Below are 14,978 nucleotides of genomic sequence, written 5' to 3'. Positions count from 1 at the left end.
ACGGTAACCAACTCACAAATATTGGACTATGAGGATTAAATGAAAATTCATTTGTATATATTAATTAACTAAGATGCGAGAATTTCTCTCCAATATTTTTGCTATGCAAAAGGCGGCAAAAAGATTTTAAACGAAAATTCACATTTTTTTTTCGTTGTCCATTTTATTTCATCCAAGCAGGACTTTGGAACGAAAAGAAATTTTGTTTCGCGTTCAGAAGTAACTGGAAACCAATATAAGCTTATATATATTGTGGGCTGAACCGAGCAGAACCAAAAATGCTGTAGTGTATTTATTTTGTTATTTATACATAAATATTATTTATCTGCTGTGTATATATGCTCTCAAGCAAGCATCATGCAGCATATTTACAAGCATATTTACACCAAGCCATACTAGTGACACTGCGACCTTACATCGAGCAAGAATTGGGGTCGCTGTTACAGTCTGCCTTAAGTCCGTGTTAAAATAATTCCAAATTCAACATAAACAACACTGAATTTGTCATGGTGTGGTGCCGTTTCTTACTCATTCACTGGCTGATAGTGTTCGCTAGATCAGAAGTACAATCCGAAAATCACGAGGGACCAACATCAACTGCGTCAGCTTTTTGCAGTTCAGAATGCAACCAGCAAATAGAGAATCGATTGGAGACCATAGTATCCGCTGTTCGAACGATCGTTTCTGCTCTTTTGAGTACAAAAAACGATGTTCTTTCTTCAGTCAGGGAGATATTACTGCAAGACCCATCAATAACCTCAATGGTGCCTGCTTTGAATTCTGCAATTTTCTCTTCAACAGTAAGGAGCGAAAATTCTTCATTTTTTGAAAATGCTGGCTCTCCTGGTAAACAAGGTACCGAAAACGACTGGCAAAAAATAAACAAAATTTTTTCTTTTTTTTTAAACTGTCATCCAAACCCTCCAACACTTGATGCAATAGATAAATACCTTATATAGTGCTATAAATTCACGAATGTTCATTTATATTATGTACCAGTTTTAGGAGGACACCAACCAGAAAACAGCAAAGCAGTTGAAAACCTCAAAGGAGTTGTGAAATGCTCACTAATAGCCTATCTAGACGTTGATATGATTGGTATTATCACAGAAGTCAGTCTGATCTTTCAGTCAAAAGGCAAATTTACCTGAAAGCCTTATTGGACATCAATATTACTCCTTTTAGATTTTAACTCTTATGTCAACCAGTCTACGCACGTAACAGCATCTTTAGCTAATGAGTCCCTTGAAATCAAATGGCCTTTATATTCGGCGGCGTGTCTCAAATTCAGTTCAGGTGTCTGGATTCGGATTTATCAGCAATCGACTGAAAACGATTACAAGTTGCAACCGGAAACTTCCTTATTCGTCCCTCAAAAATGCCTCAAAAAGAATTTTGAAACTTCGTACTCTATCGTTCTCTTGCCATTTTCTTCGAATGAGAAGAAAAATTCCTGTGCGTTTTCTTTAGCAAGAAATCTTATCCAGTGTCGCGTTTATGTCATTGAAGTTATTCCAAACTTCCAGTCGCTTCGAGGCAGCAAAACTCTGCGCACGGAAATTGTCGTTCCGCCAAAAGTAAATTTTTTTTTTTCTTTTTAATTATTATTTTTATTTACTACTGAAATTCCTATTATTCTATACCACCACATGAAGCGAATCAACGAGCCCAGCATGAAACCGTTAATAAGCGTTGTGGCCCATTCAAATTCCTTGATGTTGAATTGGGAAGACAATTCTGGATGCGCACCTCAGTTAACTTCCTTCAAGTTGACAATTTTTCCAGTAAAGGAAATAGGTTTCCTATTTTACTACTTGTTAATTTGGTATTAAAAATTTTTTTTTAATTTCCGTTAAAAGGATGGAATTGTAGAAGATGAAGGGACGAATACGACGGTAACAATCCCTCGCATTTGCCTGAAGCAATCTCCAAATGAAGACAATCTGTTCTCTCTGGTGCTACCCAATAACAAGCCAACATCATGTCCAATCGAGTGGAAACCATTGGACAGGTGTCGCAAATACAGACTAGATATGGTTTCCATCTATTCGGTCATTTGGAGTGGTCCTTCTTCTTCTTCGGACATATTTACAGTACAGCAAGAAGGTTTTAAATTAAATATTTTTAGCTAATTATAATGAAACATAATAAAACCACATTTTTATTAAAATAATCTACGCAACGTCGAATAATGATAAATTGGTAAAATATGTTTATTTCCACAGAAACAGTTAATTTTTCGACGCATTCAGCCGTAATTTGGAATTGTCCGAGACAACATTATTATTGCAAACATCAAAAACGTTCACGCTCCGGTTGTGTGCACATAAGGAATCACATTTGTGACGGGATTGATCATTGCAGTGGCAGGGACGAAACGTATTGTGATCTAAATGTATACCAATTAACCTATCATTTAAAAAATCTATGGAATAATATTTAATTCCATTCTAATTGAGGTATGCAACAACGGTGGATGGAGATGTGGACGACAATGCATACCGAAAGAATTAGTTTGCGATGGCAAATATGATTGTCTGGATGCTTCCGATGAAGTAAACTGCAGTACGTAAATATTATTACCCCGTATTACTAATATTTTTGCCCTCGTGACGAAAATTGATTAGATAATGTGTTTTTTTTTTATTTACGTCCGTGATTTTTAGGCCACGTTAATACGTGTGTTCAATTAACAAACCCATCGGGTAATTTTATTTCTCAACCGTTCCTTAAGCCTGCTGTCGATATCCATTGGGAAAGATTACCCGACGCTGTTCGGAAGTCGTCAGTATTGATCACAGTACAACCTAATCATCAAATTTGGCTGACGTTCGGCAAATTTGTCACTTTTGAAAATCAGAATTTTGTGAAAGTATCCTAATTACATTTTTATCGTTGGCATCATGTTCCATTCAATCGAACATTTTTGCTTCAGATTTATGACGGCCCCTTCTCGACAAGTCCTCTTCTATTTTCACACAGCGGATCAGTTAAGCCATCGTACTCAGTGCGGTCATCATCTAATGACTTATTTGTTGAATTTCCATCGTACTATGACCCGAATTATGGAATTGAGGCTTTCTATGCCAGTGTAAAAGTAATAAATTTGACCAAAAAATTAATTGTTATTTTTATTCTTAAAATTTTGTGTTTGATCATATTGCAGACAATAAATGGAACGGACAAGCCATTTGTTCCAGGTGTTTAATTTTTTTACAAATTATTTCCGATTTTAAAAATTCCGATTTTAAAAATTCCGATTTTAAAAATTCCGATTTTAAAAACAATCATGCTATTAAAAAACTATCGATATACAATCTTCAGCCCTTTACTTTTACAGGCTGTGGGGGGTATATTTACGGTGAAGGTATCATTTCAACGCCAAATTATTTATCTTCGAGCGGTATCGTTGAATGTTTTTGGTTCGTCGAAACCAGGCAAAGTGAACATACAATCCTAATGAGAAATAATTTCTCTGATATAAAGATAACTGCATTGTTGTCTCGAGCGCATCCCGAAATGATTGCAAGTTTACATCGTTTTTTTTTCTTTATTAATTTTCTTTCTCTTATTAATTTTTGCATACAAAAAAACTACATTAGGTGTATGACGGATGGGACATGGATGGCCGTGTAATATATAACGAAAAATCATTTCACGTTCGAAACAAAACCATCGTCTATTCGATTAGCAATAAAATTCTTGTTCATTTTAAACCACCAGAAGTAAAAGACGGCCATGTCTTCAACTGGGATGTCTCAAAAGTATATACAGTGTAAACTTGTATATAATTATATATGGAATTAAACTATTTTCTATTCATTTTCTTGGTCGCATATACAGATATCAACACCGTAGTGCAAAAACCACTTGGAAGGAACTACCGGGACTATAACGAGTCCAAACTATCCGATGCCTTATCCTCATCTGACGGACTGTCGTTGGATCATCACCGTGAAACCGGAATCAAAAGTCCGATTACTTTTTGCTTTTTTTGAAACACAAGAGGGAGCGGATTTTATCTCTGTAAAATATAAATTGCGCGTTCTCGTTATCTTTGACTTGAAAACACTAATCAGAATGCAATTTATTATGTTCCCCTATAGGTGTTTGATGGGCCGACCGTATATTCAGAAGTGCTGTTGGCTAAATCGGGGTCGGTTTCAGCTCCTTTCATTGTTAACGCTTCTTCAAATCAAATGTTGGTTAGGTTTACATCAGATGGTGACACATCCTTTCCTGGTTTCATTGCTGTTTATATATCTGTGTGATGTTAAATCTTATGATGGGGTTTAAAAAAATTAGATGGTGTTACATCACATAATTGGATAAAAAGAATAAAAAAATGTATGAGTAATTTTTTATGAGGGTGAACGTACTAAATGAGTGAATAAGAAGAACACACTTGAAAGAACCCACAATAAGCGAAGAAAATACTTGATATTTTTTGTCAGAGTCCGCTTTATTAATTAGCATAGCATATACTAGCCTATATCAAGCAGGAACGAAAGCGATATTCATCCTGGAGTAACCTGAAACCAATGTTTTCTTATATTCCAGATAAAACAAGAAAATATGCTATACAGTATGCATATGCAACTGTTTACATAAATATTATTTATCTGCAGTTGCCCCTCTCAAATAAGCACCATTCAACATATTTGCACGTATCAATATCAGTTCCCCATCAGCCTTCCACTGAGCAGGAACCGGGGTTGCTTGAACGAGCGTTTAAAAACTTTAACAGTAAAATTAGAACACTGAATTTGCCATGGGGTGGTTTCGTTTCTGGCTCGTCCACTTTTTGATAGTGTTCGTCAAGTCAGAGTTACAATCAGAAAATAATGAAGGGCCAAAATCGACCGCATCGTCAGCTTTTTGCAGTACAGAATGCAACCAGCAATTACAGAATCGATTGGAGACGATTGAAGCTGCGGTTCGGACAATCGTGTCTGCCGTTTCGAGTCAAACGGACGATCTGTTTGCTCCAATCAAAGAAATATTTCAGCTGGATCCATCAGTTAGATCAATCCTATCTTTAAATTATACAACGTCATCAACTATTGCAAGTAGTAAAAATTCCACTTTCAAAACTAAATCTGTTACTATTGCCCAAGGTAGCTAATTTTAAAATATCGTGAACTTTTAAAAAGCCCCAAAAGAAAAGGTATTTTAAATTGAAACGAATTCTGTACTTTAGGGAATTCGCAAGGAAATCAGCAACCAGAGAAATCCACCGCAGTTGACAATCTTAAAGGAGCTGTTAAATGTTCGTTGGCTCATTTGGTGGACATCAATACAATTGGTAATGTAGTACTTAGCAATCGTTTTTTTTTAATTCAACGAAACTTTAAAAATAAATCTGTATATTTTTCGCAGATTTTAACTCGCGTCTTAACAAGTCTTCTGAAATTTCAGCTTCTTTAACCAACGATTTCCTTGAACTAACATGGTCTATATTCTCCACGGAGTGTCTGAAATTCAGTTCAGGTGTCTGGATTCGGGTTTATCAGCAAGCACCTGAAAGCGATTACAAGTTGCAACCGGAAACGTCCTTGTACGTCCCTCAAAAATGCCTCAAAAAGAAATCGAAAACTTCGTATTCTATCGTTCTCTCGCCATCGCCTTTAAAGGGAAAGAAAATTTCCTGTGCCTTTTATTTGACAAGGCATCTTACCCCGTGTCTTGCTTATGTCGTTGAAATTATTCCAAACTTCCAATCACTTCGAGGCAAAACTCTACGCACAGATATTATTGTTCCGCCTAATATGAAAAGAAGTGACGAGTCCCATTTTAAACCACTCATAAGTGTTGCAGCTCAATCCACTTCGTTGACGTTGAATTGGGAAGACAATTCTGGATGCGCAGAGCAATTAACTTCTTTCACTTTAAAAATTTTTCAAGTACGTGACTAGGATATAGTTTAATAATGATTCAAATTTCAGTAGCCCATAAATAAAATTCTGTCTTTTTCACCACTTCAAAAGGATGGAATTGTAGATGAGGTTGAAAGACCGAACATGACAGTGACGATTCCTCGCAGCTGCCTGAAGCGATCAACAAATGAAGACAATCTGTTCTCGTTGGTGTTGCCCGCTAAGCCCGCTAATCAATTAATGTGCCCAGCAATAGAGTGGAAACCTTTGGACAGGTGTCGCAAATACAGGATTGACATGAACTCTCAGTATTCCGATACTTGGAATGGTCCTTCTTCATCTTTGGACATATTTACAGGACAAGAAGAAGGTTTGAACGGTGGTTATTATACTATATTTATAATGCAATTGACTAATGTGTTGTGCAATTTAATGTAAATTCGGATACATGTATCAATGTATGCCACTGATGCATCATTATTTATTAGTCGTTATTGAACCCACGACGGATTTAAGCAATGCTGTTTGGAGATGTCCAAAACAACATTATTTTTGCAATGATTACGATCATGATGGATGTGCGCACACAAGCTATTACATTTGCGACGGACAATATAATTGTGAAGGCATGGACGAAAAGTATTGCGATCAAACTGTAAGCCCGTCGACTGAAAATAATTATTGTAGACAACAACATTTTTGTACTTTAAAATGTTTTTTTCTCAATTCTATCATTTCAGTTATGTGTCAAAGACGATGGATTTAAATGTGGACGGCAGTGCGTACCGAAAGAATTAGTTTGCGATGGAAAATACGATTGTCTAGACGGATCCGATGAAGATGGCTGTAGTAAGAATTTGATAAGTTTATACTTTATAGTAAACTTATCGTCTCGATCGTTCCTCACGTTTTACTCTTTTTTCTATAACATTTATTATTCACATTTCTTCCTCTATAAATACAGGTGTCAAGTGCGAGCACCTTACAAACCCATCGGGCCACTTTTCTTCGGATATATTTCCCAAACCTACAGTCGATGTAATGCATCCGGAAAGAATTTTAGCTGCCGTTCGAAAAACGATTGTTTTGATATCAGTGCAACGCAGTCATCAAATTTGGCTATCATTCGATAGGTTTACCACTGTCAATAACACAGATTTTCTGAAAGTAAAAATCCCGGGAATTTAATTAAAATCGTGTTGCAGTAATCTAGCATTTGGGGGAAAAAATTATTGCAGGTTTACGACGGCCCTTTCTCGACCAGCCCCCTTCTCTTATCCCACAGTGGATCAAAAAAACCGCCGTCAGTACGATCATCCGCCAACGAATTGTTTTTAGAGATTCCCTCCTATTACGACACGAATTATATAGTTGAAGGGTCCTATACAAGTGTAAGTTTGACAATAATAGTTTTTAATGCATTTATAAATAAATTTACTCTATAATAAATTTCAGATCAACAGCACAGATGAACCTTTTAAGCCAGGTGGTTTGATGTTTCCCAATTTTACAACTAATTTAAACAGAGTCAAAGCTTGATTTTTCAAAAACACAGATTTGCATGTGCAACTTTTTTATATTGTGCTAGGCTGTGGGGGTTTTATGAATGCTGAAGGCACATTCTTTACTCCGAACTATTCATCCGACACCGACATCGTTGACTGTTTTTGGTTAATCGAAACGAGACAAATCGACGACTTAATCCTTCTTCAAAGAAACTACTCCGACCTAAAACACCCGACGGCTGCTTTGTTTTCTTCCCGGACTCATCCAGAAATGATTGCAAGTCATCGTTGCTTATTTATTAGATTAAATACGTTTCATGTAAATTAAGTATAGGTGCTCCATAAAAAATAATCATAAGTGACAAAACAGGTATATGACGGATGGAGTACAGACGGCCTTGTCCTATACGACACGAAATACTCTAATATTCCATACAAAAAGGTGATCTACTCGGTCAGCAATAAAATGATGATTCATTTTAAACCTCCGAGAATCCAAGAGAATCATGTATCTCACTGGAACGTCTCCAAAGTATAATTATTAGACCAATAGATTTATGTTTGAATAAAGAGGCAGATTAATCATTCTCTGCTCTTCTTTACAGATATCCACACCCCAATGCAAGAATTACTTAGAAGGAACTAGCGGAACTATAAAAAGCCCTAACTATCCAAAGGTGTATCCTAATCTGACGGACTGTCGCTGGACTATCAGTGTGACACCGGGATCAAAAGTCCGGTTACTTTTTGCATTCTTTGAAACACAAGAGGGAGCGGATTTTATTTCCGTAAGTTGGGTGTTAGTTTGGCAGAGTATTAATTGTTGGATTATTTAGGGTAAATAGTTTAATTTTTAATTCAGGTTTATGATGGATCAACGATAAACGAAAAGCTGCTGTTGACTGAATCGGGATCAGTACCTACTCCTTTTGTTGTTAATTCTTCGACTAATCAAGTGTTGGTCAGGTTTACATCAGACGGTGATACTTCCCTGTCTGGTTTTCTTGCCGTCTACTCATCTGTATGAAATTCATTCTTATACATGCATCTTTTTAAATTTGCGTGTATGTTGCAGTGGATATTAAATAATAAAATATGTACTTATATACTTATATATTTTTGGAGTGACCAACCAGCAACAATAAGTGCTGTAGACTAAACTGCCTCATAATAATAAACGAAATATGTAGAAAGGAGGGAGCAGTGATATTAATTCGACTGTGAACAACGCTGGTCAAGCAACAGAGCTGAACTGATACATGCGTATTCATGAACAAATAAATGTTCATACGTAGGCCTATCCTAATATCATAGAAGCCTTGTATTAAAATGTAGTCTTCTTTCTAATTAATTTTCATCCAAATTGTCAAAAACTCATTATTAGCAATAATGTTAAATATTTGCATGAATGACGCAAGTTTAGACGTGAATTGCTAAATGGATGCACCTGCCCAGGACGGAACTGAGGACCTGTTGTGTGTATAATGAGACAACCGTGATAACCGCTACACCACAGGTGCTGATTAACCTAAGTGAAGAAGCTTATTGCAGAATACATATAGCCTATCATGAATCACATCTGTGATTGGTGTAGGATGGCGAGACGAAACAGTGTACTATAGTCACGTAGCTAATCGGCTCCTTTTCGACAGATACAAAATGATTTGTTAATGATTCTTTTTATTGAATTATTAGACTATGGCGGGGGATTTTTTTTTTGTATATGCTGGAGGATAAAAGAATATTAGCCTATTCTGTTCAAATTTATTAAGGGATGAGAATTTCTCTACAATATTTTTAATGTATGTTTAATGAAAATTAATTTGTCTTATATCAGACAGAAAGTAAGATATAGCCAACTATCGCATTTTTTTTTCTCGTTGTCAGTTTTATTATATGGCCTTCTATCAAGGAGGACTTTGGAACAAAAATAATTTTTTTTTATGGGGTTATTTGAAACCGATTTTTTCTTACATTTTAGGTTGAAAGAAAAATGATACAGTACGTAGTGTTTACAAAAATATCTTTATCTGCAGCATTGCTTTCTCAAACGAGAACCATGCCGCAAATATACAACATGACAATATACTAGTGCCACATCAGCCTTCCATCGAACAAGAACCGGAGCCTGCTTGTATCATCAACGTTTAAAAAAATTTGCCGCAAATTTGGGACACTGAATTTGCTATGGCGTTATTTTTTTTCTTGCTCGTCCACTGTTTTATAGTGTTCGTCAGATCACAGTTACACTCTGAAACTCATCATGAAGGATCAACATCAACTGCATCAGTTTTATGCAGTGCAGAATGCAACCAGCAATTACAGAACCGATTGGAGACGATTGAAGCTGCGGTCCGGACAATCGTCTCTGCCGTTTCGAGTCAAACGGACGATCTGTTTGCTCCAATCAAAGAAATATTTCAGCTGGATCCATCAGTTAGATCAATCTTATCTTTAAATTTTACGACGTCAGCTATTGCAAGTACTAAAAATTCTACGTTCAAAATCAACTCTGTTCCTCTTGCACAAGGTAATATTTAAAAAAAAAACACAGTAGAAATATTATTTCGAAATAGGTTTAAAATCACAATGAAACGTAGTTCCCAATGAAATTATATTTAAAATTAAAATGAATATTCTGTATTTTAGGAAATCAACCAGAGAAGAATATCGCAGTTGACAATCTTAAAGGAGCTGTCAAATGTTCGTTGGCTCATTTGGTTGACATAAATTCAATTGGTACTGTAGTAGCAATATACTCATTATAGGGAATTTTTCTAATTTCTAATTGTGTGACACAAAAATCTTTTAAAAATATGTTTTCGTTTCTTGCAGATTTCAGCTCCAGTTTTAACAATAAGTCTACAGACGTAGCAGTAGCAGCATCTTTATTAACCAACGAGTCCCTTGAAATTACATGGCCTATATTCTCCACGGAATGTCTAAAATTCAGTTCGGGTGTCTGGATTCGGGTTTATCAGCAAGCACCTGAAGTCGATTATAAGTTGCAACCGGAAACGTCCTTGTACGTCCCTCAAAAATGCCTCAAAAAGAAATCGAAAGCTTCGTATTCTATCATCCTCTCCCCGCCATCATCTTCAAAGGGAAAGAAAATTTCCTGTGCCTACTATTTGACCAGGCATCTTATCCAGTGCCGCGCTTATGTTATTGAAGTTATTCCAAACTTCCAATCACTTCGAGGCAAAACTCTGCGCACAGATATTATTGTTCCGCCTAAGAGTAAGAAAAATGACGAGGCCGATTTTAGATCGCTAATAAGTGTTGCGGCCCATTCCAATTCCTTGATGTTGAATTGGGAAGACAATTCTGGTTGCGCTCCTCAGTTAACTTCCTTCACTTTAAAAATCTTTCAAGTAGGTGATGGCACACAGTTTTGATTCAAGCTTCAGTTTCTCACATTTAAAAATTATGTCTATGTAGGACGGCATTGTAGATGAGGTTGAAGGACCGAACATGACAGTTACGATTCCTCGCAGCTGCCTGAGGCGATCAACAAATGAAGACAATCTGTTCTCGCTGGTGTTGCCCGCTAAGCCCGCTAATCAATTAACGTGCCCAATAGAGTGGAAACCATTGGACAGGTGTCGCAAATACAGGATTGACATGAACTCTCAGTACTCGTCTACTTGGAATGGTCCTTCTTCATCCTGGGAAATATTTACAGGGCAAGGTAGGATAGAATGCAAATTTCATTTAATAATTTATCTAATCCGCGATAGCAACTTATTGTCTTTATTGCTATGAAAATTAAATACAGGCTTCAGCAATTACACAAGTGACATAACGTGGAGATGTCCAAAAAAACATTTTGTTTGCCAATACCACCGCCGCAACTACGATTGTTTGTCGTCGGATCATCATTATGTATGTAATGGAGGAAATGAGTGCCCTCACCAAAAGGATGAAGAGTATTGTGATCAAAGTGTAGGCTCTTTTGTTACATAATGATTTCTATTATATAAAAACTTCCCTATTGCAAAAATATTTATTGTAAATATTATCCTGCATCGCTTTTCTGATTAAATTTTTTGTCATCAAATTTCTAATTTGTCAGGTGTGCAACAAAGATGGATTTCGATGTGGGCGACAATGCGTACCGAAAGAATTGGTTTGTGATGGCAAATATGATTGTCTCGACGGGTCGGATGAAGACGGCTGCAACAGTAGGCTAAGAATTGATTTGAGTATATTAATAGTTGACTCGTTTAAATTATCTCTTGTAAGCAGCAGGATTTTATTTTTTAAAGTAATTCTTTTCCAAATATATAGTTAACGTCAAGTGTGAGCAACTCACAAACCCAACGGGCCACTTTTCATCGGAGATATTCTCCAAACCTGCAGCTGAAATCCACTCAGAAAGAATTTCAGATGCCGTTCGGAAAACGATCGTTTTGATATCAGTGCAACCGAATCATCAAATTTGGCTGGCATTCGATAAGTTTACTACTGTTATCAACCGAGATTTTCTTAAAGTACAAACCTTACAAGTTTCATTAGATAACAGGTTTCTTAATAATGTCTGGAATCAAACTCGTTGCAGGTTTACGACGGCCCGTACTCGACCAGCCTCTTGCTGTTATCCCACAGCGGAACAACAAAACCGCCGTCAGTCCGATCTTCTTCCAAGGAATTGTTTGTAGAGTTTCCGTCCCACTACGACATGGATTATCAAGTTGAAGGTTCCTATACAAGCGTAAGTTAAACGGCGGGTTAGTTTGGAATATATTACATAAATATTATTTATAATCCGTAATCTATTTCAGGTCAACAGCACCGATGAATCTTTTAAACCAGGTGCGATTGCATTCAACAACCATTTTTTAAATAATATTATTCTAACTGAAATAAAGCAAATAATGATAGTCTAATACGTTTAATATATTGTGCTGATTAGGCTGTGGTGGTTATTTGAACGGTGAAGGCACAATCTCGACTCCAAACTATTTATCCGACAACGACATCGCTGACTGCTATTGGTTAATCGGAACAAGACAAAGCGACGATGTAATCCTCCTTCGAAGGAATCAGTCTGATATTAAATACCCGATGGCTGCGTTTTTGTCTTCCCGAGCTTATCCAGAAATGATTGCAAGTCAACAATAATTAATTAGATAATATTTTCTTGTAATGCTGGTGCTAGTTCTAAAGGCTGATTAATGACAAAACAGGTATATGACGGATGGAGTACAGACGGCCTCGTCCTTTACGACACGAAATCCACTGAAACTCAACAGAAAACGGTGGTTTACTCTTTCAGCAATAAAATGATGATTCACTTTAAACCTCCGAAAATCAAAGAAAATCACATATCTTTCTGGGAGGTCTTTAAAGTAGGAACTAAATTTCTTTTTTGAACAAAGAGAACGAATTGTATCATTCTCTGCTCTATACAGATATCGACACCGCAGTGCAAGAATTACTTGGAAGGAACTAGCGGGACCATAAAAAGCCCAAACTATCCGATGCCTTACCCTCATCTAACGGACTGTCGCTGGACCATCAGCGTGAAACCGGGATCGAAAGTCCGGCTGCTTTTTGCCTTCTTTGAAACACAACAGGGAGCAGATTTTATTTCCGTAAGTTGGTTGATACTTTGACAGAGGAAAATTTAGGGGAAATAGTTTCATTTATAATTTGTTATTTAGGTTTATGACGGACCAACGGTAAACGAAAAGCTGCTGATGACTGAATCGGGATCGGTACCTACTCCTTTTGTTGTTAATTCTTCAACCAATCAAGTGCTAGTCAGGTTTACGTCAGACGGTGACACTTCCCTGTCTGGTTTTCTTGCCGTCTATTCGTCTCTTTAGATAACATGATTAATTTTAGTGTCGGAGCGAAACATTTAAAATTAATAGAGTTATAGCGTTAACAGAAAAAAGTTTTGCGCAAGTATATACATATGCATCAGGTATTTTTCACTAGAGCAGAGAGCGCTAGATACTTCAGTACAGACGAGTACAGATTTGAAGTGTAGAATGCCCACAGAGACAAGGTAGACAGCTTCCAATATTCCATTAAGACTAATGTACGAAAAAAAGAAGATTTTTATCTTTTTGTTGCTTACTGTTTTTCCTTGTTTTCATCTCTGTACTTCTCAGTGAATAAACAACCTTAAAAGTGAGAACAGCTGGATAACTATCTCTGGTCTCCTTTGCACTGCTGATTTATTTTTAGAACTGTGAGAATAGTGAGAAGAGAGTCATAACTGTTTGCTGTGGTTATTTGGTTATGTGATGGGGGTCGTGGTTTAAGTTATTATTGACAACTATTTTGTTGACGTGAAACAAAAGAACAATCAGAAGCCAATAACTATCAAGCGCAGAACAGGTGTGGTCAGTAAGAGTGCGAAAAATTTAAAGGTTGTCTCGAAACCTTGGAAACCAATTTACACGGGGATGACAATACGTTGGTAAGTAAACAGGCCGATAAATTTTCTCTGCAAAATGGAAATCGATGCACATGCGACACATAGCAATTTTTTTTAAAACTAATCACGAGAAATGCCATATTTTATTTGTGTTTACGGAACGCCAAATCAATCAACCCACAGTCCAAATTTAGTTTTATGTCTCGTTCACATTCGCTTATTCTTGACTGGGAAGACAATTCTGGTTGCGCGTCTCAACTTACCGCGTCCAATTTGAAAATCTTTCCGGTAATAACCTGGAAATTTTGTGTTAAAAATTTCAATTACGTTTATTGCGAAGATAATTCTTTTAATATAAGAGCGGGGAAGTGGACGTCCCAGATATTTGCAATCGAGGAACCGACTGCGCACCGGAATTGATGAGCTGAATTGCGCCAAAGTTACGAAGTTCTTGTTTATTGGAAATAACGAGAACCGGCTTATCAACCGGTTATTTGATTTAAATTAACTCTATACCCAAGAAAAGTAGAATGAGTTTCTTTGGCTCTTATATAACGACTTCTTCATCATGAACCGCACTTTCCCAATCCCTCCACGACCCAGCATGCGCAGCATTTCTGCCGGAATAATTTTGCGCTTGGTATAAATATGGCTCTCGCGCCGTCTCGCGGCTATAGGAAAGTAATACGGCTGAATTAATTGTTTCCGCCCCAATTATTGGCTTTACGTTTTAATTACGTCCGTTGAACATCCACCAGTCCACACTGAACGTGAAATCGAGCGATGAAATCTAGACCTACAGATAATTGGTTTTCCACCATCGGTGATATGTCTGCCTTGTCACCACCACACCCACCCATTTCGCTGGTTTCTTGTTGGCGAAGGAAATGGGCGGCTTCTCTTTGAATTATATATTGAAAGTTCATTATAAAAATACGTCATTCGCGTTTCGGATATGTGTTGGAACTTTTCATCTACTTGGTGGTTATTAGGCTGATTTATTGCACAGTTAAATGGTATAAAAATCATATCCCACATAAGTATACTAAACAAAAACAAAGATTTGCACCTGCCCAGGATCGAACTGAGGACCTGTTGTGTGTGAGACAACCGTGATAACCACTACACTACAGGTGCTGCACAATAAAGGGAAAAATACCATTTGAAAATCCCACAAAATGTTTGACAACAGTAACCAATTTACTC

General features: G+C 36.9%; 3 protein-coding genes and 1 non-coding gene across 5 annotated transcripts; 3 read left to right on the top strand and 1 right to left on the bottom strand.

The window, feature by feature from the left end:
• Positions 1–387: 387 nt before the first annotated feature.
• On the top strand, positions 388–4,408 carry LOC124204252. The gene is made up of 14 exons (XM_046601296.1): positions 388–855; positions 1,000–1,098; positions 1,186–1,577; positions 1,656–1,784; positions 1,860–2,106; positions 2,226–2,395; positions 2,460–2,565; positions 2,667–2,872; positions 2,936–3,097; positions 3,167–3,200; positions 3,341–3,525; positions 3,603–3,764; positions 3,844–4,026; positions 4,107–4,408. Exons 1-13 carry the CDS (start codon positions 507–509, stop codon positions 3,856–3,858), a joined length of 2,256 nt encoding a protein of 751 aa, XP_046457252.1. The 5' UTR covers positions 388–506; the 3' UTR covers positions 3,859–4,026; positions 4,107–4,408.
• Positions 4,409–4,678: 270 nt separating this feature from the next.
• Positions 4,679–8,432, top strand: LOC124206091. Of its 2 annotated transcripts, none has more exons than XM_046603734.1 (13): positions 4,679–5,117; positions 5,201–5,305; positions 5,380–5,903; positions 5,988–6,246; positions 6,365–6,531; positions 6,617–6,725; positions 6,841–7,043; positions 7,115–7,267; positions 7,332–7,362; positions 7,465–7,658; positions 7,752–7,913; positions 7,987–8,169; positions 8,244–8,432. In XM_046603734.1, the coding sequence occupies exons 1-13, from the start codon at positions 4,772–4,774 to the stop codon at positions 8,406–8,408; spliced, it is 2,601 nt and encodes an 866-aa protein (XP_046459690.1). In that variant the 5' UTR covers positions 4,679–4,771; the 3' UTR covers positions 8,409–8,432. The 2 variants fall into 2 exon arrangements, with proteins under 2 accessions (XP_046459690.1, XP_046459689.1); XM_046603733.1 differs by having other exon boundaries at positions 4,692–5,117; positions 5,988–6,258.
• A 1,002-nt stretch (positions 8,433–9,434) lies between these two features.
• LOC124206093 lies at positions 9,435–13,568 on the top strand. The gene is made up of 13 exons (XM_046603735.1): positions 9,435–9,911; positions 10,031–10,120; positions 10,217–10,755; positions 10,823–11,072; positions 11,160–11,326; positions 11,457–11,565; positions 11,672–11,874; positions 11,943–12,095; positions 12,166–12,196; positions 12,297–12,490; positions 12,571–12,732; positions 12,796–12,978; positions 13,048–13,568. The coding sequence occupies exons 1-13, from the start codon at positions 9,569–9,571 to the stop codon at positions 13,210–13,212; spliced, it is 2,589 nt and encodes an 862-aa protein (XP_046459691.1). The 5' UTR covers positions 9,435–9,568; the 3' UTR covers positions 13,213–13,568.
• A 1,268-nt stretch (positions 13,569–14,836) lies between these two features.
• On the bottom strand, positions 14,837–14,909 carry Trnav-cac. The gene has a single exon. It is a non-coding gene; the product is annotated as a tRNA-Val (tRNA).
• Between the last annotated feature and the right edge of the window lie 69 nt (positions 14,910–14,978).

The sequence above is a fragment of the Daphnia pulex genome, chromosome 10 (assembly GCF_021134715.1).
Source record: "Daphnia pulex isolate KAP4 chromosome 10, ASM2113471v1".
NCBI lineage: Eukaryota > Metazoa > Arthropoda > Branchiopoda > Diplostraca > Daphniidae > Daphnia > Daphnia pulex.
The sequence above is the reverse complement of the archived record's forward strand: the minus strand, read 5'-3'. Positions and strand labels throughout refer to the sequence as shown.